The sequence below is a fragment of the Passer montanus genome, unplaced genomic scaffold (genome assembly GCF_014805655.1).
Source record: "Passer montanus isolate IOZ18808 unplaced genomic scaffold, ASM1480565v1 scaffold8, whole genome shotgun sequence".
Classification (NCBI taxonomy): Eukaryota; Metazoa; Chordata; class Aves; order Passeriformes; family Passeridae; genus Passer; species Passer montanus.
This window is the reverse complement of record NW_024373256.1, coordinates 3365697-3390619: the sequence shown is the minus strand read 5'-3', so window position 1 is coordinate 3390619 and position 24923 is coordinate 3365697. Positions and strand designations below refer to the sequence as shown.

At 49.8% G+C, this 24923-nt stretch overlaps 1 protein-coding gene across 5 annotated transcripts in view; it reads right to left on the bottom strand.

The window, feature by feature from the left end:
- TNRC18 (trinucleotide repeat containing 18) overlaps positions 1–24923 on the bottom strand; it is a 56021-nt gene that overhangs the window by 7139 nt on the left and 23959 nt on the right. The window contains exons 7-22 of one of the 5 annotated variants that reach the window (XM_039732621.1): positions 24432–24616; positions 23249–23672; positions 21809–22756; positions 20986–21161; positions 20152–20288; positions 19552–19680; positions 17559–17733; positions 16154–16514; positions 13493–13780; positions 5616–5855; positions 3249–3691; positions 2261–2422; positions 1408–1549; positions 945–1062; positions 594–669; positions 131–239 (exon numbers count right to left, since the gene is read on the bottom strand). In XM_039732621.1, coding sequence (XP_039588555.1) covers positions 131–239; positions 594–669; positions 945–1062; positions 1408–1549; positions 2261–2422; positions 3249–3691; positions 5616–5855; positions 13493–13780; positions 16154–16514; positions 17559–17733; positions 19552–19680; positions 20152–20288; positions 20986–21161; positions 21809–22756; positions 23249–23672; positions 24432–24616 — 4113 coding nt within the window. Of the gene's footprint in view, positions 1–130; positions 240–593; positions 670–944; positions 1063–1407; positions 1550–2260; positions 2426–3248; positions 3692–5615; positions 5856–13492; positions 13781–16153; positions 16515–17558; positions 17734–19551; positions 19681–20151; positions 20289–20985; positions 21162–21808; positions 22757–23248; positions 23673–24431; positions 24617–24923 lie in introns of all 5 variants that reach the window. The other 4 variants (XM_039732623.1, XM_039732620.1, XM_039732619.1 and 1 more) reach the window with 4 other exon arrangements.

Genomic DNA, 24923 nt, shown 5'->3' with positions numbered 1-24923 from the left:
AGCCAGGCTCTGACTTACAGGACACTCACAGCAGAGATCAGAGCTTCCCCAGACAAGCCTGACATCCCTGAGGACACACAGGGCTGAGACAGCCCAGGTTCACAGCACAGAGCAGCCAGGGTGGCCTTACCTCGGACAACTGTCCCTGGGTAGAGGCAGCGGTACTGCTGGCTCCAGTAGGCTGCAATCCTCGTGCCCTCGGGCAGGAACCGCACTGAAGGGGGCTTCACATCGATGATCTGCTCAGGGCAAGAGGAGGGCAATCACTGACCACCCTGCCACCAGCACAGACCACCCCACCACGCCTGGCATGGAGCAAAGCAGCTCTGGAGAAGGCAAGGGACAGTTGCCCTGCTGGGGAACAGCCTCCTGTGTGCTCACAGGAGGAAGGAAGGACCACTCCTGCTGGAATACAGGACTAGTGCCTGCTGTCAGTGGGGCAGTGAGTGCACCAAGGGGATTCTGCCCACACTGACTATCGGGGCAGGACCAGGACATCCCTGCAGCCGGAGGAGGAGAGAGCTTCCAGCCAGCCTCCCCCACCCCAGAACGGGCCACAGGCACCAAGGACAGGCACCTTTGGCAGCACATACCGCTTCCTGCAGGAGCTGCTCCAGGCAGTAAATGTGGGGACGGTTCCCCCTCTCGCCCTCCACCACCACCCGGTATCTGAAACACAAAGGCTAGGTCAGATAGCACATGGGAGACACCACCCCCACCAGGTAACGCCTCCCTCTGATGGGAGAGGATGTGAGAGCACTTAATGAGAGATAATTGGATTTCCCTCAGTGCTGATAAACCAGAGTGGACTCTCCTTGCCTCCCTGCCAGACATTGTGAATCTCTGGGCAGCCAGCTCTACACAGCCCCCAAACTGATCAGTGCAGCAGCTATGTCCCCATTTTCTGGCAGATCCCAGGTGGATACAGCAGCCCCTCAACTCACATGTCTGGTGAATGCACAGTCTTGACATGGCCAGCATAGAGCAGCTTGTCATCCATGGGGATGAGGACACGCAGGCCATCCTTCAGCTCATCCTTGTCTATGATGCAGGAGCGGGGAGCTGGGAGGTGTGGGAGCAAGATGGGGATTAGAGAGAACCACACATGGGAAAGGGACAGTGAGGGGAGAAGGAAACTTCATATTCCCAGCATCACTGTCCCCTCTCTTGATATTAATAACATACCAGTAAATGAAAATAGAGCAACTCAGAGACTGGGCTTCAACTAGATGTCACAGAGAGCCATGCTGATCAGGCTTAGATTTTATTGAATTGACTGAAAATGTGGTATCTCCACGCCAAAGACTCATGGCTTTGGATGAGGAATGTATGAAAGAAGCACAACTGTCCTCTGAGCAGCCCTGGGAAACCTGCCCAGCTCCCCTACCTGTAAAATCCTGCCCTTACCTGGTGTGGGTGGCCTCTCAACCAGCATGCTCAGTGGGATGTTCTCATCCTCTGAGAAGCTGCTGTCTTGGTTGGGTTCAAAATCCTCCTCTGCTGCCATGCTCTCCATGAGCTTGCTGACAGCCCCTCCCTTCCCTCGGTTCTGCAGGACAGCAAGCAGCACATCAGCTGGATCCCACAGGAAACAGCCTGATCCCATCTCACCTCCCTCCAGCAAAAAATATTGGGACAAACCTGTCTCCATCCTCAGGATGGAGAGTTAAGTGGGTGTACCTAGATTTTTTGCTGCCTTCATCCCCCAAGCATCACCAACAGCTGGCCAAAAGCTATTCCCCACATGCTCACTCTTAGAGGTTGGGAGAGATACTGTGGAGCTGTAGTTTTGCTCTGCATTCACCACAGTGCTCCTGAGCCTCTGCCTTCACTGAACAGGCACCAGGCACTGTTCATATTTCTTCTCCAGTCTTCCTTGTGTTACACACAGACCATAAGCATCACACAGACAGCAATGTGTGTTATGAGAGATGGCAGGCCACAGCAGTGGAGCAGGAACCAGCTGTGACCCAGTGCTGAGCAAGGCTACTCCATCACCATCTCCTTGGTCCTCGCTGTCCATGCAAGCTCTCCATCCCATGGCAGCCTTAGAGAAAATCCTGCCTGCTCACTAATTTGAGGGATGAAGGCAAATGAACACCAGATGGTAGCAGCAGGTACTATCAGAGAGTCTTCCTTGGATTTCAGGCTTTTCAAACCAGCCCTTTGCCTGTAACACACCCAGCAAAACCTGCACCTCTGCTTTCCCTCCCTCACGCTGCAACAGTCCAGTCCAGCCATACTAGAACCAGTCCCTCACCTCTTTTTTCACCTCCTTGGCTTTCACCTTAGCTTTGCTCTTCTTGCTGGAGCCCAGGGCACTTGCCAGGCTGACCCGAACATCAGAGGGGGAGCTGGGGATGCCAGGAGGAGACATGGATGAGGAGGAGGAGCAGCAGGGCGTTTCTTTACCCTTCTTCCGCTGCTAAAAATAAAACAAAACACTTCCATCAGTAAAGTGAAGATTGGTAAAGACCTGGGTCCAAGGAGAGGGAAAAGGTGGAGCAAGGCAGGGGATGCACAGGTGGGATGATGTTCAGCCAGCAGTTAGTTCACTGCCCACATCACATCCTACATCTCTCAGCTCTGCTTTCTGGCTTCACACATTTTCAGAAGAGCCTTTCATTACACTGGAGAGCAACTCCTGCCCATCAAATCTTCCTCCAAAGAGCTCCAAAAAGATCCCAGTTGGCCTCACGTCACGACTGAGTTGTCTAACTCTCCCCATCAGTGTTTTTCCATAACACTGCCATGAACTGGACTGGAGCCAGAGGGAGCCAAGCATTCAGCTTAGATGAAAAGCCAGTAACCCAGAGACCACTGTCACCCCCAGCCAGGGACAGACCTCAGAAATCACCACACAAAGGGGAACAGCCTTAAAGGCCAGTCTGGGGGCCACAGGTCAGCAAGAGGACAACCTCATGCAGAAAGTGGGAGAGAGATTTCACAGGATCTGTTTTAATGCAGGATCATCAACTCTGACCACCCAAACACAATGGATTTGGGACGCAGAGGGTGACAGAAGTAAACAGCCCCATTCAAACATAACAAGCTTTTACCACCTGCAAGTCAGATCCAGGTCTGACAGAGCCTCCAGGTGTACATGGGGCTGACAGGGGTGACAAGGGGCAGCCAAACAACTGCTGAGACAGGACTCAACTCTCCTCTACCTTAGTGGAATTGACTGCCCTCCATTCATGCTCAGCTCGCAAGTGTCCAAACACCAATCTGGCCAGCACGTTCCTCACCTTGCTTAGCTCCTTCCTCTCCTTCCCCTTGCTGCCCTCCTTTTTGGGGCTCATGGGGGCCCCCTTGCCACAGCGCCCAGGTTTGGAGACGGGGGTGGAGCTGGCAGGGGCCGTGGATGTCAGCATGGCCGAGGACGTGGTGGCGTCGTGGAGGAAGATCCGCTCGCTGCGGCGCCGGTTCCACAGGTCGTCATCGCTGGCCTCCAGCCCAAACTCAAAGCTCAAGTCCTTAGGGGATTTGAATTTCTTCAGCTTGCGGCCCTTCTCAGCCCCCAGCTTGGCCTTGTCAGCGCTCCCAGATGTGGAGTCAAGGCTGCTGGGGGTCTGGCTGGGCGGGATGCTGCCGGGCTCCAGCGGCCCCTTCTTCCCACGCAGCAGCCCTGAAGGAGACTTCTTCCTGATCTTGATCTCACTCTCCGAGTCTGTGTACTCAAACTCTGTCCCTAGGAGCAAAGGATTGAACCATCAGTCAAATTCCTGGCTGAGCCAAGAGGAGACACATCCTGCTGGAAACTTCTGGGCTCCATGGAAGATGCTGTGCCTGTTCAGTAGAGCTCTTGGTTGTTCCTCTTTCCAATCCCCACATCCCTCAGACCTCCATTTCTGACCCATAAAACACTGGAAATTCCCTATAAGCCAGCCCTGCTCCAAACCAGAGCCCAACAGTTCAGGCAGTGTGGTTCAGTGTGTTCCCTGCCTCCATTTTCTCCCTTCTCCCACAAGCAAAACCCTGCAGGAAAGCTCTGAAGAGAAAATATACTTTAACATGCCCCTCCTCAAAAAGGAACTGCTCAGCTGAAACCAAGCATAAACCCCACAAGCTGATCCCTCCTTCTGTCCTGGTGGGAGTCCTCTCCAGTCTCACCTTTGTTTCAGGAGAACAATGTCTTTTAACAAATGGAATAAACCCAGATTTCAAGCTTATTTTTTCCCAATGGCCAACAGACACCACAGATCCTTTTACTGGCTCAAGGAGTCGCCTTAAAGTCAAGAGACGTAAATGATCTTTTATCTGTGGCAAATGGAATTCCCCTCACACTGGCCTTTTCTCAGCACCATGAGCAAAGCAGTGACCAGAGGTCTGAAATACTGTAGTAATGCCAAGATGTTCCCCATCTTCACTGTGTTCCCCTGAACCTGATAAAGGAAAGCAAATCAGGTTTCCAGGGGCAGAAGAGAAACTGAGAAAGCACCTACACCTCCAGCAACATGGGCAGGAGGCAGGCAAACAACATTCATGGGAAAATGAAAATGTACATGGCACAAGCAAGGAAAGCATCTTCCCTTGATCCTTCTCTCAAATACACTCACTTTCCTGGGTAAATTCAGTCTGCAGGAAACTGCTCTCATCTTCTACCCAATCCTCTTCCCCTGAGACAGCCCCAGCATGGAGAGAAAAAAGAGCCAGCATGTCAAAAACAAAGCTGGCAAAGCTCAAAATGAAGAACCCACTGGAAATTAAAACACTCCTTCTCCTCTCTCAGTACTGCATGAGGTAATTTCTAGATGCTTCCAGTTTCAAGGAGGGCAGATTACAAGACAATAAATTCTTAGCAGTGGCTGTTGGAACAAGATGGCAAAAGCCTAATATAGCATGGAAACAGTGCTAAAACAAGCCAGGCTCCCGAGGAGGACATCATTTTCCATTCTGAAGCATGCTATAAATTCCATTATCACTTAATAAATATTAATAGAGAATTTATAAATGGAAGCCATATAGATCTGTCTGACCAGGAACAATGTCACCAATGGGCACTTGTTCAGCAGGGCATGGGGAGAGGAAGAAATGAAACTCCCAACACATTGAAACTGAGACAGAGGCAGGGCAGAAACCCAGATTCTGGCACTGCAAGCACATGAGCAGAGGAAGGAATGCTTGCTTCAAGTCTCTCTGGCTGGTTTCTATAAGGAAGCTGATGGGATGGGCTGATGGAAAGAGCTTTTCTTCTGCTTGGGTGTCTGTGCTTCCCTTGGGTATCCAAGGTCAGCTGCATTTAGCACATGCTTCCTTCTCTCAAATTTAACAGCACTTCACTGCCTTCTGCACTCTGTCCAAGGGGATGCAGCATCCCACTGCTTGCCTTTGCAGCATGTCTTGTTGAGAATTTGCCAAGTAGGAAAAGAGGAAACTTTGACATAGCCCCAGCTGTCCCTAAGGAAGCCACGGCTGCAGCTGCTAACCTGCCATGTCCATGACTGGCTTTTGTCTCCCTATCAACCATTTTCCCCACCTTCAGCATCACGACCAAGCTGCCAAAGTGAAGAAAAGGCAGCTCGGTGTCTGGCTACACAACCTGCTCTCTTGCAGCACAGCTGGGACCTCCCAAACCTTCCAGCTTGCCCCCACAGCACCAGCATGGAACTCACCCATCAGGCTCTGCCTCTCCTCCTTCTTCTTCGCCTTCTGCTTGGCCTCCAGCTGGATGATGGAAAGAGGAGGGGGAACGATGGGGCTGGGCATGGCGCTGGCAGCAAACCTGGCCAGAAGGCCCAGGCCACTCTCATCCAGGGCAGGTGATGACAGCCTGTCTGTGCCATCCGTGCCATAGTCCTCTGCTTCCTCCTCTTCTTCCTCATCGTCGTCGTCCTCCTCCTCCGAGCTGGAATCTGGCACGCAGAAAAGAGGGAGCCCATTACAAACCTCACGGAGCTGTGCACCAGCCACACTCCCAACCCGAACCGCACCTCTCCTGCTGCTCGGTGCCCACCAAAGTGGCACTGAGCCACCCAGGACCGAGCCACAAGACGCTGGCCATGGGCACACACGTGTCCTTGCAGCCATAGAGCCGGTGTCACCCTGCCTGCCACCACCCTGGAAGGACACAGCAATGCAGGTACAGCAAAGACAACCCACTCAGGGCAAGGGAGGGAAGAGCAGGGTGTTGGCAGATTTGAAAAGGATGCCAGGCACCCCTTCCCTACAGCTTTCAGGAGGAATTAAAATCTTAATTCCTTTGAAAATCCCGACCTGGGAGCTGTGGGATTCCCCTCCCGCCCACCAACACTTCCTCCATAATGAAATCCATTAGTGTAATCAGAACCAGAGATCAGCAGGGAAGGGGAATACCAGAGAGCAGCCTGTGCCATGGCGGGAGGCAAGGGGAACAAGGAGAGGAGAAGGGGCAGGAAGCAAAAATGCAAAGAGGGGGGGAGAAATAATAATTCGAAAGCAATGGATTTGGAATGCATAAGGGAGGAAGGTGTAGGTAGTGTTGGAGACAAGGAGCAGTGTTTGAACCCTGTGCCTCAGAACTCTCTCCATGCCTTTCATTTCCCTCTCTACAGCTCAGGACAGGGAAGCCCAGCTCAGCACAGGCAGGAAGAGCTGCCCACAGCCAAAATCTAATTCTGGCAAAGAAATCAGCCTCACTGCCTGCCTCAGCTGACACCTGCAGAGCAGTGGGCTGAGGGTTTCCTCTAGGGTGTGTACACAGCAGGTATTTTGGGGGTAGATGCTCCGAGAGTGGCACCTCTCCCTCCCTACAGCGCTTCCCAAGAGTCTGTCAGCAGCTCAGAGGCAATTAATTTTAACAGTATCTCATCCAGTGAGTGCTGGTGAGCAAGCCACTTCACAAATGCACATACACCACACACACACTTATACACACACATATATGAGCAAACAGATCTATAAAAATATATATATTTAACTGTGAAAAGTGGGTCTGGAAAAGATATTTCATTTCTTTTGAAATTGAGGGCTTAAGTAGGATCATTGAGGCTGCTGGAAAATTTCCACCACTAGCAGGAGCCCTGTTCTGAGCCCACTCCCCAGCTCCTACCAGCCACTACCCTTGTGTCTGAAATCCAGCCAAATGAGAAACCAGATCCCTTCAAAATGAGCTGGAATGAACATGAAAATCCTTTTCTTTTCACATATGCCCTCTGGGATAGATAAAAACGTCCTCAACACTTGGTTGCTCAGAAAAAAAAATTACAATAACACAAGTGTTATTTTTCCATGATATTAGAAAGAACAGGAATATCAGAAAACAATGTTCTCATCCTTGTATTTTATCAACTGAGGTAGCTGGCAGCTTTTTTTGCCTTTTTTTTTAATATGGATGACTTATCTCTGTAGCATACATCTGATAGTCAGAGAATACTAATTTTTAACTGCATAAAAATTCCTTCCCCATTTCAGTTGCTCAGACTCACTCCTTGTGAAATAAAAATGCTACTAAGCCTACAGTCCTGCAGTCAATACCAAGAAATCCACAACCCTGTTCACTCCTTGCATAAAAACCACATGCAAAAAAAAATCCACAGCAAATTGGGATCAGATTCCTTCCCCTACCAGAAAACGGGTCACTACTGCTGTTTTTACATCACATTTTGCCAAAGAGAAAACAAATCCAGATGAACTTTATTCTGAGGCATGAAAACCACCTGCCTGAAAAGCAGGAAAACTGTGCCTGAGTTCAGTGCCACGCTGTGGGGTAGTGAGACCTTTCCCATCCATTCCACCTAGCTCTGAAATTCAGCAATTTTCAACAAAAACAGGGGGAAAAAAAGAAAAAAAATCAACCTGTACAGCCCCTCATGCCAGATCTGAGAGCTGGCTGAGCAGCGAGTGACTCAGTGAGCAGCTGGGGAGGAAAATGGGGGGGAAAAAATGGGCAAAGTTTGCAGGAAAATCCATGACCAGCCCAGCCCCACTGGTTCAGCCACATGGGCTGCCCAGCAGCACCATTCCTTCAGCACTTACACTCTGCATGTGCAAGGGCAAAAGGGTGCCCATCAGCTGCAGAATTTCAGAGGCACTCAGGTAAAACAGATTTAAAAGCCAGGATGGCAGTGGCTGCTCCTCAGGCTACAGAAAATACACAGCACAACGAGGTGCCTGGTGGTTATTCCAGACTCCTGCTCACACACGGCGTCACGCTACAGAAAGACAACTGAAGACAGTCCCTTGTCAGCATTTTTACCACAACACTTACATTTTTATCTGCAGGAGATACAATTTCCAGCCTGAAAATAACCCCATTTAACACATTCACAGCACAGATCTGTCCTCCTCCACCTCTCACAGCGAGGATAGATCTTGCTAACCCCACTCCACATGCACAACACAATCCCTGCTCCTCTTCTTTCTGATTTTTCCAAGGGACAAAAAGTAACAAATGAAGCAAAAAGAAGACATTTGGGGCTCTGCTCCAAACCCACATGCTTCTAAAGTAAGTCCCCAAACTTCTGGCCATGGTGGCATGGTGCTCTCTGTCCATCTGTGTGGCTCCTTGGAGAGGCTGGTGCCTGCATTTAATGGGAAGCAGAAGTTTTATTCCTCCTGTACCCAAACTATGTGTGGGTTTAAAATTAACTATGCACAGATGCCTTTACACAATTGAAGCCTCAATTTTTTTTTCGTCCTGAAAAGGTGATTTTTATCTAGCAAGGGGGAAAAAGGCATTTTTTAAAAAATCATTTTTTCTTTCAATTGCAATTCTGTTAACACTGAGAGAGGGTAAAGGAAAAAATGCTCAAAGTTAAAAATATCTTTTCTAATTGACATTTTTAAGAGCATGTATATGTGTGTATATACCCACACACGCAACCACACGTGTACATACACAACTCCACAGCCAAAACAAACAATACATTCATATTTAAATGCTATTGATGCCACATAAACTGGAGCCAAAGATTATTTTAATTTTTACCTGCACTAAATTAAAACCCAAACCCAGTTAAGAATACTAAGTTTTCTCATTGCTTTTAACAGCTAAGCTGCCATGGTATTTACTGTAGGAGAGCAGTAAATGAAGATTTGTTAATGATGAACAGAAATTGGTTAAGCAATTTGGTTTTTAGAGACTGATGTATGTAACAAGACGGGTTGAGGGGGGTGTGAAGAGGAAAGGCTGGGGAAGGGAGGGAGTAAAAACACACACTTAAAACAGTCATTTCACATTGTAAAAATAAACAGCATGATTTTCTCATAACACCAAGCAGATCTACAGCATACAAAGCAGGCTAAGTACAGGCAGACTTTAGACAGCTACTGGGTCATTAACATCTGATTTCTGCAATCTGTCCAAATTCTGGAGGTTACTTATTTTTGAGTGTCCAATTTAAGACTGTACCTTTTTTTTTTTTTCCCCAGATAAGCCAATACTCATCATTGGAAGATTCTTCTCCTTGACATGTGCTGTGCTGTTGACTCCAGAAGTGCTTATAAAAATTTAAAAATATTACAACTATCACATTGGAATGTGTAAGGAACTGGTTATCACTGCTCTTTGTTTTTTTTTTTAATTGGGGTAAAATCATCCTCCAAGTCAGGAAAAAGAGAACTGAAAAGGAGGTACTAAATTCTTAAGGAAAACAGAGTATGGAGGAGGAGGACTTATGGGTCTTTGGTTTCAGAAAGCTCAAGGAATTACCTCTCCTGATGGGCTTTAGCCCACATTAGCAGTTTCCTCTCCAAGGTGACTGGATTAAAAACCACAAGCTTTGCCTCTTATCAGAATGGCAACGGGATGTTTGGTCTGTAAGAAGGCAGAGTGTCCCCCCTGATCCATGTCTAACCAGATGACAGAAAGCAGGTCTTCCTGCAGCTAATCCCACCTCTGACACAGATACTGCAGGGCCAGGCCCAGGCAACATCCCTGACACGGGGACATTTCTGCACCGTGGTCCAGAAACCTTTAAGGTTTGCATCTCAAACTCATCTGCAAATCCTTGTCCTGGCTGGGCTAAGGGGCTCTCCAAAAGTAGTTCTGCAAGCAGCAAAGCATTTCTGGAGTCCTCAGACACACACACACACCCACGTGCAAACCTTCCATGTGAGACTCTTCACGGACAGAGGAAAGCTGAAAGCGGACAGCAATCATTTTCAAAATTAAAATAACCAAGAGAATGCAAAGAGCTACGTGTCATTATTCATGGAGGCAACATCGAAACGTCTGAGGCTGACAGATGACATAAAGAAAAGTTATTTTGCCTACCTACATAACAATGGTCAAGGTTCAGGTTCATGGCTAGTGACCCTCGCTGAGAAGTGTCTGCCCTACAACCAGCCAACCACTTTGCTTCTTTAGTGCAGCGTGAGAGCAAATGCAAGAGACCGACACAGACATTCAAAGCATCATGGATAGGGGCAGGGGTGAAAGGGTTGGTCAAGCAGCTGCAAGGAGAAAGCGAGCACTTCTAGAAAAGCTGAGGTTATTAATCGGTTTAGTATTCAGGGAAAGCCATCAGAAACCCTATTACCCAAATATCCCTTCAAGAAATGCTTCTGACAAAAAAAAAAAAAAAAAGAAAAGAAAAAGAAAACAACCAAAAAAAAAAGAAATTCATTTGCAGGGAAAAAACCCCAAATTGTAACCAATAATCCCTTCCCACCTCCCTCTCCATACCCACCTCCCACCCCAGGAGGTTTTGCATCTTTGGTTTCCCCACCATTAACTGACACCCCAATGGGATTTACAATGTATTTCTCCATTTGTTCCAGATTCCCCAACCTCCTCCCATACCCCCTCCCCTCCCCAGATTTTATCCCATAAAACTGGGATTTTTAGTTTATTTCTTCTAATAAAGCAGACAGGTTACTTGAAAAATTGACAAAGGGACAAGTTACCTCTCTGCTTACCTGGAGCAAAACCAAAAAGCAAACCCAAAACCCCCATCAAGAACTCGGCACCTAAAAGGGATTGATATCCTCAAAATTTCCAACAGCAGCAAAACAAACAAAGAAAAGATGCAGGAAGGAACAAGGAAGGGAAGAATGGAAGTTAACGCAGACTCTTCATGGAAATGTGGTGGCCTTACATAAAATTCACTACCCCCACAACTTTTGCTCTAAAGAACAATTTTTTTTTTTTTTGACACATGTATTTCTCTTTTAGGTTTTCTTTGAAATGAATTGGTGGGTCCAGCCCAGAGCCACATCAAAACAAATCAACATTCTGTATCTTTCTGTCATGTTTGATAATTTTCTCTTCTTTTTAGTTTTTCCTTTTTTTTTTATTTTTAGCTTTAATTATCTTCCTTTGGAGGTTGGGTTTGGAGGGAAGAAAAAACCAAACAGGTGCACGAAGGAAATTAACATCAAAAAAACTCAAAAAAAAAATAAAAAAAAAAAAACAACAACAAAAAAAAACCCAAAAGCCAAACTACCCAGCCCTGTTTTTCAATTAACAGCCCTGAGCAGTGTAAAACACTAAAAAACTTTTGCTGGGCTACATCCAGCTCTGCCATGTAACTTAGATAACAACTGGGGATGCTCTTGCTTTGCATTCAGCCCAGCCAAGCTAGTTTCTTTCGGGAGCTGAGGGCTCATTAAAATGACCTTTCCCCATGATTATTATTTAATGAGTGCGCTCTAAAACAGAAACCCCTTGTGTCTCTGGAGGAAAAGTCTCAAGTAATCTCTTTTCCCACTGAAGTACTAATGACAGGCTGACAAAAAAAAAAGCTGCAAGAAAAAAATTGGGTTGAGGGTGAGGGAGGGAAACTGGAGAGTCAAATTTAATGCAGTAATTGCCACATCCTTGAGCACCATGGGTTACGTCTGGGTATCTGAAAAAAACCAAAACCTACCACCCAAAAAGAGACACAAAAACTTGACATTTGTGTTTTAAAAAATTAAAAAGAAAAATTTCTGGCTGTTAAATACACCCTCCTACACCCTCCTGCAGCAGCAACAAGGAGTCAGTGCCTCTATGTTTTATGTGCCTGCCTGGAGAGAGTCTATCAGCAAACAAACTGAGAAAGATAAAACTAAAAATGGGTGGGAAAAAAAAAAAACCAACTTAAAGGGGTTGGGGGGAAAGGGGGAAGACTAGGCTTTATCTGGACAAAGGCAGCAGGGATATTTGAATAATAGAGAGTACCCCAGACTAGGTTAATTCCAGTTCTACTGATGGGGAGTGGGAGCAGGAGGGGGATGCAGAGCAGGATGGAGTGAAGCAGCAACCTAATCGCCTGATAAGAGACACAGCAAGAGAGACAAGGTACACAGGTTTAGTTAAAAATGAACTCGGTATGTTTAATAAAGCTTGGTAAACCAAATTGCAGTACAAACATCAAGTCACACGGCCACACAACAGTACCCCGGTAATAAACAAAAAAAAATTAAAAAAAAAAGGAAGGAAAAAAAAAAGGGAGGGGGATAAAAGAAAAAGGAAAAAAGGAAGAAAAAAAAAATGGGGGTAATAAACAAGAGGGGAAAAAGCAAAGGAGGGGAAAATAATAAATGCGGGAAAAAAGGGGGAAAAGGAGGAAAGTAATTTAAAAAGCTCCTTTCAAACTTTGACAATGCTCATGCCAAAATAAAATAATAATAATAAAAATAATAATAATAATAGTAATAATAATAATATAATAGTGGTGGTGGCAGCAAGGAAGGGAGTGAGGTTAAAACTGAAGGGAGGGAGGGAACAGGAAAGCAGGGAGAGGCGGACACTAAAACCCAGTGGATATAAAAGCTCTAAAAGAGCCAGCCAGTAAAAATATCACAATGATACAGATACAAAAAGGATAAAAAATAACCGCTGGGGTGATAAAGCAGGCTACGCTGCCAAGGACAAAGATGGCCGCCCTGGCTCCGACCATCAAAATGGCTGACCCCGGCCCGCCAGGCCCCTCGCCCCCGCCCCGCTCCCACACGGCCGCGGCACGGGGTGCGTTCGCTATAAATTAATAACCTTGATCGAACGAGTCCTCCGAGGAGTCGCTGAAGGAAGATCCCGCCTCGGCCTCCCTCAGCAGCAGGCAGAAGGGCTGCTTCCGCCCCGCCGCCGCCTTGGGCCTCAGCGGCCGCCCGGCCGCCACCGCGCTGCGCGGGGCCGCCCTGGGGCCGCCGGCCGCCCGGCCGCCCTTCCTGCCCGTCGAGCTGTACAGGCCAGGCGGCCGCGGCTTGGCGGCGGACGGGGGCTGCGCGGGCCACTCGTCCCTCAGGGATCCCTCCTCCTCCTCCTAATAGTGGTGGTGGCAGCAAGGAAGGGAGTGAGGTTAAAACTGAAGGGAGGAAGGGAACAGGAAAGCAGGGAGAGGCGGACACTAAAACCCAGTGGATATAGAGGCTCTAAAAGAGCCAGCCAGTAAAAATATCACAATGATACAGATACAAAAAGGATAAAAAATAACCGCTGGGGTGATAAAGCAGGCTACGCTGCCAAGGACAAAGATGGCCGCCCTGGCTCCGACCATCAAAATGGCTGACCCCGGCCCGCCAGGCCCCTCGCCCCCGCCCCGCTCCCACACGGCCGCGGCACGGGGTGCGTTCGCTATAAATTAATAACCTTGATCGAACGAGTCCTCCGAGGAGTCGCTGAAGGAAGATCCCGCCTCGGCCTCCCTCAGCAGCAGGCAGAAGGGCTGCTTCCGCCCCGCCGCCGCCTTGGGCCTCAGCGGCCGCCCGGCCGCCACCGCGCTGCGCGGGGCCGCCCTGGGGCCGCCGGCCGCCCGGCCGCCCTTCCTGCCCGTCGAGCTGTACAGGCCAGGCGGCCGCGGCTTGGCGGCGGACGGGGGCTGCGCGGGCCACTCGTCCCTCAGGGATCCCTCCTCCTCCTCCTCCTCCGAGTCCGTATCTGTGGTCAAAGCGGGTGGGAAGAGCGTTACATCACCGAATTGGGGTTTGGGGATTTTAGGGGGTTTTGGTGCCACCACTGTCCACCCCTGCCCAGGCGCTCCATCATAAGCCTTGAGCTCAACAAACAGAGAAATTCCTTCTTTCCATCACAACCGGACATTCTCCACCTCCTCGTCCTCCTTTAAGATCCAAGGAGTGTTTTTAGCTTGGCAGCAGAAAAATGAAGCAAACATTTCCACTATGAAAATGTCCACTGAAGGCACAGCACTGTCAACAACTGGACCATCAACCTGAATTTGTCTTGGCTATGGTGATATTCAACACTCTTGACCTGAATCTCCTTTTCTACATGAACCAGCCCTCGCAGAGGGTTTTCAACACGTGTGGTTGGAGCAAGCCCAGCTGCCAAGAAGGCATGATGTCTAACTCCAAATGTCTGACTCCAAACACCCTGCCCCAGATGCTCCACGGCGTACGCCGCAGAGGAGCAGGGACCAAGGCGCTTCTTGGTCGGTGAAGCATGGCTTTACAAAGCTGCTAAGCCTTGTGGGAGGTGAGAAGTTATCCAGCCATCCCCTCTGGCATCTGATGAGAGGGACAAAAAACACATGGTACCCCTGGATGCAACAGAAGTGGGTGTACATTGTCACCTCCCCATTTGTGGACATGCCCTCAGCTCCACAGCATTACAGACATTGTGGCATCATTCCCCACTCTACTGCACTGGCTTGTGGAGAGGAAGACAAGAAGAATGGCAAGTTCAGGAAGCTCAAAGCCCAAATACACAAATTATTTTGGACACCTGACTTTTCTTAAAATCTGTGAGGGTAAGATGCTCAGTTTGCCCTTTGGATCTATGCCCAAAGTTTTCAGGACTCCGAGTAAACAATACTGAGGTCAGGAAGCAGAAGGACTTGGCGCCAGTCCTGCTTCTCCTTCTCCACATGAGCAGCTCAGCAATCATAGGAGGCGCTGCCATATGCTCAACCTGCCTCCCCAAATTCACCATGCCTGAGTGACCAAACGACAGGCTGAGGCCCTTCCCTTGAACCTGAACACAGCTGAAAAACTGAAGCTGAGATGTTTCCTCAGTCACAACAATCCTGAGCTGAGACCTGAGAGACAAAGGGGAACATTCCCACACCAGCAGACTCACTGGACAGTGGTCAGATAGAAGCTCTCTTAGGTCTGGGAGGGAGTTTTTGTCCATGAAACCACAGTGCCAAGTATGCTGGCACGGTAAAAGCTCCCTCTGCCATGAGCCAAGGCTTTAGCTCCACCAACAGCCCATCTTTTCTCTTCCCATTAGCTCCAGAGCCCACAGTTTGGGAGACACGTGCCTGTCCTTGGGAGTAAAGCACACTCAAGAACAGAACTGCTGGGTAGTGTGTACAGCACAATAAGCCAAAGGCTGTGTTCAAGTCCAGTGGACACAATGACTCCTATTTTGCTATATAAATGGCTAATTTCATGCCAAACATTTGTTCCATTGGAGAGTCACTAGCTCATCTTCCCCATTAGTGAAATTTCCAAACTAGTGTTGCACCAAGAGATGTATTTGTTATGCACACAAACACCCCATAAAGGTTTTAACATGGCTTTAAATAGCTGCAAGCAAGGGGAAAGATGCGTGTGCAAGTGAGCTGAGACCATTACACAACGGTCTCAGACCATAAACTCTGCCCCAATGTCTGCCTGAACTGTTAAAGACTCTCCTATGTTTGGTTCTACTGTTTTCCCAACATTGTCAGCAATTCAGATTTTTCCTTCTGTAACAGGGGTCAGTTGGTGGAACCTTCACCTCGGGCACACTCTGTGTTCAGAAGTAACACCCACCAAGCACACTGATGTGAGGTGGGGACAAGGACTGATGAGAGCCATGGGAAGGCTCAGCACAGCCAGCCAGGAAGCAAGCCATGACACAGAAGGGCAGGAGGATGCTCAGGAACATCAGTGTCACAGCCAGGCTTTTCCATTCCAACAGATTCCATGGCATCATCCTAAAGCCAAGCACACTGAACTCAACAAGGACTTCAACAGTCAACTCCCTCCTAGAGAAGAGGCTCCACCTGCTCATCTGACAGGTAGGAGAGTGTCTACTCTCACCAAAAGCAAGAACACGGGTCAACTTCTTTAAGTGTTTTCCCCACTGATGATGAACACAACACAGGAAGAGACACACTGATCATGGCTTCCCCTTGGACAGCAAGATGAGCAGAGAGCCCATGCTGACCCCAAAGATGCAGGAGGAGGAGGTCACTTTTCATTCATGAGTAAAACCAGACCCATCTGCAAGACCCCTTCCAACAGGCCAGAAACTCCCACCACAACCCCTCCTACAGACAGAAGAGATAAAAAAGAGGTTACTTACTATAAGAGTAGCTGCTAACTTCAGATATTGCTGGTGAATGGGAAACCTTGAGCTGATTTTTGACTTTCAACCCCACCTCCATCTTCTTCATTTTGGCAGTCACTTTGTTTTTACCTTCCTTGGCAGTTTTCAGTGACAGGCCCAGGTTCTTGGCCAGGTTCTTCTCCTCCTTGCTTGGCAGAGCCTCGTGGGCTGGGAGATACCTGCTGCCACCTCCACTGGTTTTGAGCTTTCCCCCAGAGCTCTCAGCAAATTTGAAAGGGGATTTGAGCTTGTCTTGTTTGGTGAGAGACAGGGCCTTGTCAAGCTTGCTGGCCAGCTGCTCCTGATCTGATGGCACCTTCTTCTTTTTGAGCTTTAACTGCCGAGGTGAAAGGAAGATACGAGGTGAACATGGAGCAGATATCATGGCAGACCTGAGGGATTTTACTAGCCCTCCAAATTGTGTCATACATGTAGTTAATAAAGCCTCAAGGTGATAGTCTTAGCACCACAGTTGCCATAATCCACCATGGTACTAAGGAGGAAGAGGAAGATGTCAGCAAACACTACAGTTTTACTCTTACTGAACACTACAAAACTACAAGATTAACTTAGAAAACCTGAATGTTCTTCCAAAAGAAATATGTTCATGGAACAACATACTTTGGAGCTCTTTTTTATCTACACCACCTGGCTTTTAGGGTATGTTTGGGTTGGTTTTACAAGCTTTTCTCTAAATCACAAGGATTAAAAATCTTCTTTACCCAAGAGCCAGCCAAATAAATACGAATTTCCACATAATCAACCAGCTCCAGAGGCTGGGATGCCAAAAAAACTCCAAATACCTCTCAGCATGAGCATCAGCACCACTGCACTACAGCCAGAGCTGTTACATCCTTTTCAGTATTTTCTTGCCTCTTGGAAAAAAGCAAATATATTTTACATGTGCTACAGCTAGATAACAGCAGCTCTAACTCAGTACTTTGCCTGCATGCATTTTGGATTTCATCACCAGCTTAAAGCTCCAGTAAATATCTCATTGCTTCAACAGGAGCAGAAAACCCTGCATTTGAAATAGCAATGCTGTGATCCCATTCCTCCCTTGCTTCAGAAGGTCCATTCCCCTGTGCTCTCTCAATAGGCAAAGGGGTAAGACAAGCCCTGCTCTGGACTCAGAGCCAGTGCAGCACTGAATGCTCTGGCTGGCTCCAAGGCACTTGATTCTGCTGCCTTCCAAAGAAGTTCCACCTCTGTAAGCCAACATTAGCCCCTCCACTGCACACAATCCTCTCCTGAAGAGCATCTAAACCCATGTGACCTAAAAGCAGACACTGAAAGATCAGGAGTCCAAGCCAACACCAGCAAAGCAGGAAAGAGATGGGCTTTTGGCCCGTGGTTCCATGTTCCCCACGAGGGCACTGACCTCATTTGAGAAGCTGGGAGCTGCATCATGCTCTTCCCAGCTTGGGTTCTTCCCTTTCATCTTGCCACTGCTGCTCTCCACATCCTCGTCCTCCTCTGGGAGGGCCCCTTTGTGCCTCTTCTTCATGCCCTCACCAGTCTCAGAGTCTTCAGAGAGCAACAAGGACTTGCTCAGTCTGCAAGCCAAGCACAGGATGGGTCAAGGTGGGGGGGGGCTTTCCTCCCTGTGATCCCCACCAAGCTCAAAAGTGAGGTTAAATGCCTCCCAGGACAGTGGGGATCCTCAGCAGGAGCTGAGTCTACTGTGATGTGACAGCAGTTTAGACAAGGTTTTCTACCAAACTGGAGAGCCAAGGAGCCCTTTTGTGCACACTCTTGGCCACCAGGACAGATGAGGATGCCTGAAATCAGAGACCTGCAAGGTGGTCTCTACAATGAAGTCCTTGGTGTTTTGACAACAGCCACCAAAAAGTGCCTGATTTGGTACAGAGCAATAAGAGGAAGGACTGATAGCTGAGGTGGCCCTTAAGGTCTTTTCCCACTTCTACTTCCATGGATTTTGTAGGTGCAGGGAGAGACTCCTGAGGCCCAGGGAGGTGCCTCACTGCCCAGACACTTTAGATGCTTTGGTATGAGCAGGAGGTGGCAAGGAAATGCCACACAGAGTGACAGGGAGGGACAAAGGCACTGCAAGGACCGGCTCACTCCAGACTCCAAGTCAGGCCCCTTGTGAAAGGCATTTGTGATCTACATCACTGGACTTGCTTTGGGATTTGGGGGGAAAGGAGAGGGTAAATAAATAAGAAAATAAAATAAAAAATAAAGTAGGTGAGACTATAAGCACATCTTTCCCGGCTCCCCAGCCGTCTCCAGTAACTATCTGATGGATGATCACTCAACACCTCAAGATCCTACCAAGCTTCCATTTCAAGCTCTCATATGCTGTCTCCTTCACACTAAGCCTACTGGTCACACCACAAAGCCACTGACACGGGCAGCCTCCTCAGCTTCCAGGCATTTCTCCTCCCTCTATCCTCTCTGCTGACCTGCACAAACAGCTAAACCAACACCTCAGGCCCTGGACACTGGCTGAGGGTGCACCTCCATCTCCCAGAGCAGCCTGCTCCAGCATTCCTGTGATCCAGGGACATGCACACACAACACTTCACACACCCACACATGCACAACTCCAGCTGCCTCTGGATACCTCCAGCCTGGCCAGCCACCCAAACACAAAGAGCAAAACACGGAGCCACCAAGAGGACAGATTTTCAGAAGCGTTGGTCAGTGGGAGCTGGGCACCTGAATCTGATTTGCAGTCTTGAAAAGGACATTTGCAGAAATATGAAGCACACAGGGAGGCAGCATGGAAATGCCTTCCCATTGGAGGGCCATCTACGGTAGGGTAGATGGCCAACAGTGGTGAGATCCAAACAAGAGCAGCTGGACTTGCAAAAGAGAAAAAAGCAGAGAAGAGGATAATCCAGATGCTTGAAAGAGAGATGTCAGGCAAAACCAACTCCCACTGATTCAGGGAACAGAGAGGAAGACAGAAGAAAAACAGCAGAAAGGTCCTACAAAGTAGATAAACTGCAATAGCTCTGTCCTTCCCAGTTCTGACACCAACATCCCCACAACTGGCTCTACAGCACCTGATTGCACCATCTGCTCTCCTGAAAGCACACGAGGACACACTGCCCAACTCCAAAACCTCGCCTACAGCTCCCTGCCAGCCATCTCACCTCACCGCTGCTCAACTCCACCTGTCCTACCTGCCCCCAGCACCAGACAGTGCTCTGCCTGTGGGGAAGGAGGACACTGGCACTGCCATCCCCACCACAAGGACACACTCACGTTAAGGGCACGCGCTTCCAGGGCCAGCAGCCAGCCTGCCAACACAACGAGCCCCCGCTGCAGCCGAGATGCTCTCCCCGAGTCAGACCCTGGCGCAGTGACCCTGCCATGTTCCCATCTTCCCCAAATTCCAGCCTTACTTTCCACTCTTGCTGTCACTCTTCCCTCTCTCCTTAATGGGTGACAGAGCGCTTGATCCAAGTTTCCTCTTCCTGGGCCTTCCAGGGCCTCTTCTCGCCAAGCTTCTACTTTTCTCGTCATGCTTTTCCCTTTAAAAAAACCATACGCTTCACTGTTAACCAAGGCAACAAAAAAAAAACCAAAAACAAAATAAAAAGGCAAAGGAAAAAAAAAAAGCAAAAGCAAATTTTGCAACCGAAAAGCAAAACAAACAGGGAAAAAGTAAAGAAAATAAATCCAAAAAAGAAGAAAAAGGGAAAATAATTAAAAGAAAGCAAGCAAGAACGGGAGCCAACCCAGAACCTTCGCCTGCCACCAAACTGCTAAACTGAGCTGCTGAAGCCAAGGTTGTCTCTAACACAGTCTGCCAGCTGCAGTCACCAGTTACCAGGTTGTCGTGTCACATAGCCTAGGAGTGTGCTGTGCAAAGCTCTGCCGGGATGTACCAGGAGGAGAGGAGAGGAGGCAGGGAGGGATGGAGGGCAGTTTTCTCTCCCGGGCCAAGAGGCAGTGCCCAGCTGGAAAAAACCAAGTCTTTGGGTGAGCAGCCTGTGACTTACTCGGAGTCCCTGCGGCGCTGCAGCTTCACCAGCTCGCGCTGCTTCTCCTTGTAGCGCCGCTGCAGCTCGGCCAGCCTCATCCTGTAGTCCAGCTCCATCGCATCCATGTTCTCAATGGCTGATTTGATGGAGTACATCTGGGGTGGGGAGGCAACAGAGTGTCAGGACATGCCCAGGGGGTGCACACTGGGTGCCCTGCTAATGGCCAAGGTGTGCAGCCTGGCAGAAAGCCCTTTGTGCTGAGAGAGGAGCACAGACCCCTTGCCCATCAGCACAGCCTCAGAGTGGTACCCAAGAAAACCAGCAAAGCAAAGATGTTTTGTGGCTTATGCACAGGATGGCATCAGCTCAGAGGGACTGCAACCCTGGAAGAGAAGCTGCAGGACAAGATGCTCTTTTATCTTGTTTAAAAAGACAGATCACAATATATCCTTTCTTACTTGCCCTGTACAAAATAATTTATCAGCCTCTTCCACAGGGAAGGGTCAGCAAATTAAAAATAAACAAGGAGAAAACTCTCCTGCCACTATTTTTATTTATCCTCTGGCCAAAACAGTAGCACACATGTTCCTCTGGTTTCACATTAAAACACCACTTCTAGGGCTGACAAGAGTCCTGCTGAACCTTGACTAACAAACGAGGGAAGAACCTAAACTGCAGCCCACCGACTCCTGTGCAGCCAGGAATGTGACATGAGGGAACAGCCAGCTCATTCTGTGAATGCAGAGGGGCAGCACGAGCCAGCCTGAGCCCCCAGACTGGGGCTGGAGCAGTGAGTTGTGTGAGTGGATGCACTGGGGCTTTCCAGGCTCAGCCACACTAAGAGCTACTTACTGGTTCATCTTTCTTCTGCATCCAGCTGTACTTTTTGTTGGGATTCAGCTCTCGAGGCAGCCGGATGGTTTTCAGACTTTCCATGAAGGGGGTGGAAAGCACTTCCATGAGCATGTGGGTGCTGGCAGCCAGCAAACTCTCCAGCGTTGGCCGGACAGGGAAACTCTCTGGACCTGCTGAGAAAGGCAGGAAAAAAAGCTACAGAAGATCACATTCCAAGGCTGCTTCTCCAACAGGCACAAGGAGGGGCTGATGGTCCTTTCTTGACTATGGTTGCTCAAGGAGCCCCCCAGCCACCCTTGGCCCTCACTTGAGATCTCCTGTTGTACTCAGCCATGGTGTAACTGGCAGTTCCCATCAATTCTCACCTCAGGAAGTTACTGGAAGGTGAGATTCTTTTCAGGACCTGCCAAGCTCTTGGAAAGCGTCATCTGGAGCTACTGGGACCTCTGGTGCCAAACCCCAACAGACTGTGGACTCAGTGCCTGCCAGAAGGGTGTTACCCTGGCAGCTCTCAGCAACTGAGGCTCCGTTTCCGCTACACATACCACAAACTGTCTAGACATGGCGAGGGCCTTTGGAAGGGAGAGCAGTACAAAAGCCACACGTAGCTCAGCCTGCTGCAACAAAAGCTCTGCTCCAATCCCATCTGAAGTACCAGTACTCCTGCAACTCAGAGCAATGCTCTCCTTGCTGCCTGGCTGAGGCTGTGAGAGATCCCACCTGTGACTCCGCTCCTCTGCCCACATGGAGAGCACAGGGACCATAAGATGGGAGACCCGGCATGGTTCAGAGTTGACCAGACTCCCCACTCACAACTTACTTTGCATTTCTTGCTTCCGTTTCTCCAGCTCCATCTCTGCAATTTCACTCAGCAAAGTGATCCCTTGCAGGAAGGAGTGCTCCAGGGTCTGGTCAGTTAACACCTCCACCTTCATCTGGGGTGGAGTGACAGTGGTGGTAGTCAACAAGGAACAAGCCTGAGGCATTTCTGTAGCAGCCACCAAAGCATTCATCCCAGCCAGTGGGTCACCCGGCTTGATGTCCAGATCTGGGATTTGGCAAGTGATTGCCTCTTCTGTGTAGGAAGGGATCTCCGGGCCCTGCTCCCCCTCCTCAGGAGGCAGGCTGGGAAACTCCCTCGCCCGGGGCACATCAGCACTCTGCAGCTCCATGGCCACAGAGGCCTCCTCCCGCTGGGGCGTCAAGTCCATCTCTGGGGGCTCGCTCTCGGCATGCACGAGCAAACCGTCGTAGTCCATGTGCATGGAGCAGGCTTCTGCTGCACTCCCGCTCTCTGCCTCGGCCTCTGCTTCTGCAGGACAGGCCACGACCTGGTAAGGAGGTGGGCAGCTCTGAAGGTCTTCCTGGTCCTGCTCCATAGCACCCAGGGCTTCGCCCTGGTGCAACAGGAGATTGCAATTGTCCACGTTCTGCACTGGGACGGCAGCGGAGGTGGTGATGTTCAGAGTCCCCATGTCCTGCTCACAGATGCTTTCTTGGCTTTCCTCCATCTGCACCTCTGATTTCACCCTCTCTTCCAAGGATTCCTCTTCTGCTGCTGCTTGGATGGGCTCTAGGATTTTGGACGGAGACAGGTGGATGGGCTTGACCTCTGAGGAAAGGTCCATGTGCTCAGAGCCTTCAGCAGGCAGCGGGATGTCAGGAGCCAGGCCATCCGCATCAGATGCTGCGGGGGGCTGGAGGAGGTAGGGATAGTGTCTTCCAAAGGAGGGAGGCAGGGACTGGAATGGGTATCCAGGGGGAATCTCTGCAAGATATCAAAAAGGACAGACTGTGTAATGGCTGGGTCTCCAAAGCACCTTCTCTCTCACTAAGGCATAGAGCTGGTTCCCTTTGCTTCCATCATCTCTGGTCTCTTCCTGTTCTCAAGAAATAGCTGCTTTGGGCATCTCTCTCCTGACCAAGCTGCCACAGACAGCACCCCAGAGATCCCTTCTGCACCTTTCCAGCACTTTCATGCAACTGGAGAGAGATCTGCCTCCTGCATCCTCTCCCACTGGGACTCCAGCCCCGGAAGAACCAGCCCAGGCTCAGCCCATGGGAAGAGAGCCTACAGCCCCAGGCACTCAGGCATCAATCTCAGCCCATCACACCAGCCCTTCTCCTTCCCTCTGCCCTGCCTTTTAGAGGAGCTATGTGGCTTTCCCTAGGGGAAGGGACAGAAGCAGGAAAGAGCCGAGGAGAAAAAGGGAGGCAGGCACAAACACAACGGGACTCTGCCAAAGCAGGGCTCTCTTACCTGGGAACAAGGCCTGATATGGACCAGCAGCCTCTTTTTCCAGCTCCAGGTCTTTCTTCTCCACGGTCTCAGGTGCCTCTTCCTTTGGAGGGATGGCAGGGGCAGGGGGTGGAGAGGCAGGGGGTGGGCTGGAAGGATGGGAGCTGGGGGTGGCAGGGTAGGAGTAGGCTGGCTGCGAAGGTGGCTCCTCCATCTTTTGGATCACCTCAGCTTTGAGCACAGACACGGGTGAGGCCCTGGGAGAGAGGGGAGGTGGACTCACAGCCTTGCTGTAGGACGTGGAGGCACTGGGAGACAGCACGGGTGGTTTTCGGTGCACCAGTCCCGGGGCAGAGGAGGAAAGGCCGGATTTGGCACTGTCCAGGCTCCGTTTTGTCACCTTCTCTTCCATATCCACACGCTGCTCGTTTGCCTTCAACCTCTCCTGTGACAAGAACAGAGCAAAACTCAGCACAACATCTGGAAAGTGGCACTGACCAACCACCAAGAAAGACCAAAACAAAGTCTTATCAAATATGCAGTGGAATCAAACACGCGTGCCCCAGTGCAAGACCATTTGAAGACCAATCTGTCTGAGGGTGACACTGATGTACAAAAGCTTCATTACAAATTCCCAGCTCCAGGAATCACGAGAAGGATGTCTCAGCTTTCATCTGCATCCAAAGCAAACCATTTGTATTTCCAAGCCTCCAGCCCACATGTAGAATGCAGCCTGAAAACCAGAGGACCACTATAAAAATGAATGGGTGTAAAACACCCAAATGAAAGCTCATGACTTTCAAAACCTTTTCATGAATGGGATCTCTCTCCAGGAGCCAGTGTGACTGCTGCAAGTCCTGCAGCTGCTTCTCTGAGCTGCTCAGGAAGTTTGTTTGGAAGTGACCAGGGATAGAACCACTCAACTATCCAGAGCCATCCCATGGGAAGGAATCCAGGTTGCACTGCTGCTGCTGAGGAGCTCTTCTGACAGCACTGCTCAAAGGCTCTACACCAAACCCCCCCAAAACCCACTCTAACTGCAGGATACACCAAATGCTTCATATCCCAGAGACCAGGGCAGAATCAGTCAATGCATCCATACCCCTGAGACACACTTGCCACACAGGCCCAGCTGCATTTTCTCCCCAGACACTCCAACTTCAGGCTCGTTTCATGGCCAAGCAAGAAGGTCTTGGAAACATACCACGAGCTGGGCACTCCTCTGCAGCTCCATGGCGTGGGCTGCTTGCTGCTGCAGGATGTACAGCTCATGCTGCCGCAGCAGCTGCTGGTGGGAGAGCAGCTGGAGCTGGTGAGCGTGCTGGAGGGAGCTCCTGGTTGGGGGGTACATAGCAGGCCACAGCGGGGGTGCCCGGTCCATCAGCTCTGCTGTGGAATGGGCAGAGATGCAGTCAGGGAGGCAGCAAGGCAAGGATGGATAAAGGATTCAGGATCGCTCAGGGCAATGGTCTCTACAGTCTCAGAGCGCTGGGGATGCCAAGCACTGGGCTTTGCAGAAATACAACCAGAAATCAGAGGGGAAAGCGTGCTGTGCTCCCCTCTGCAGCCCCAGTCCCACCACCCCTGTGCCCTAGGGCCATTGGACTTGCTTTGCTCTCCAGCCCTTGGTTTGATTTCCATGCCCGAGCCTATGAATAGACTCTCCTCACCAAGGACTTAAACTCTGCAAGGTCCT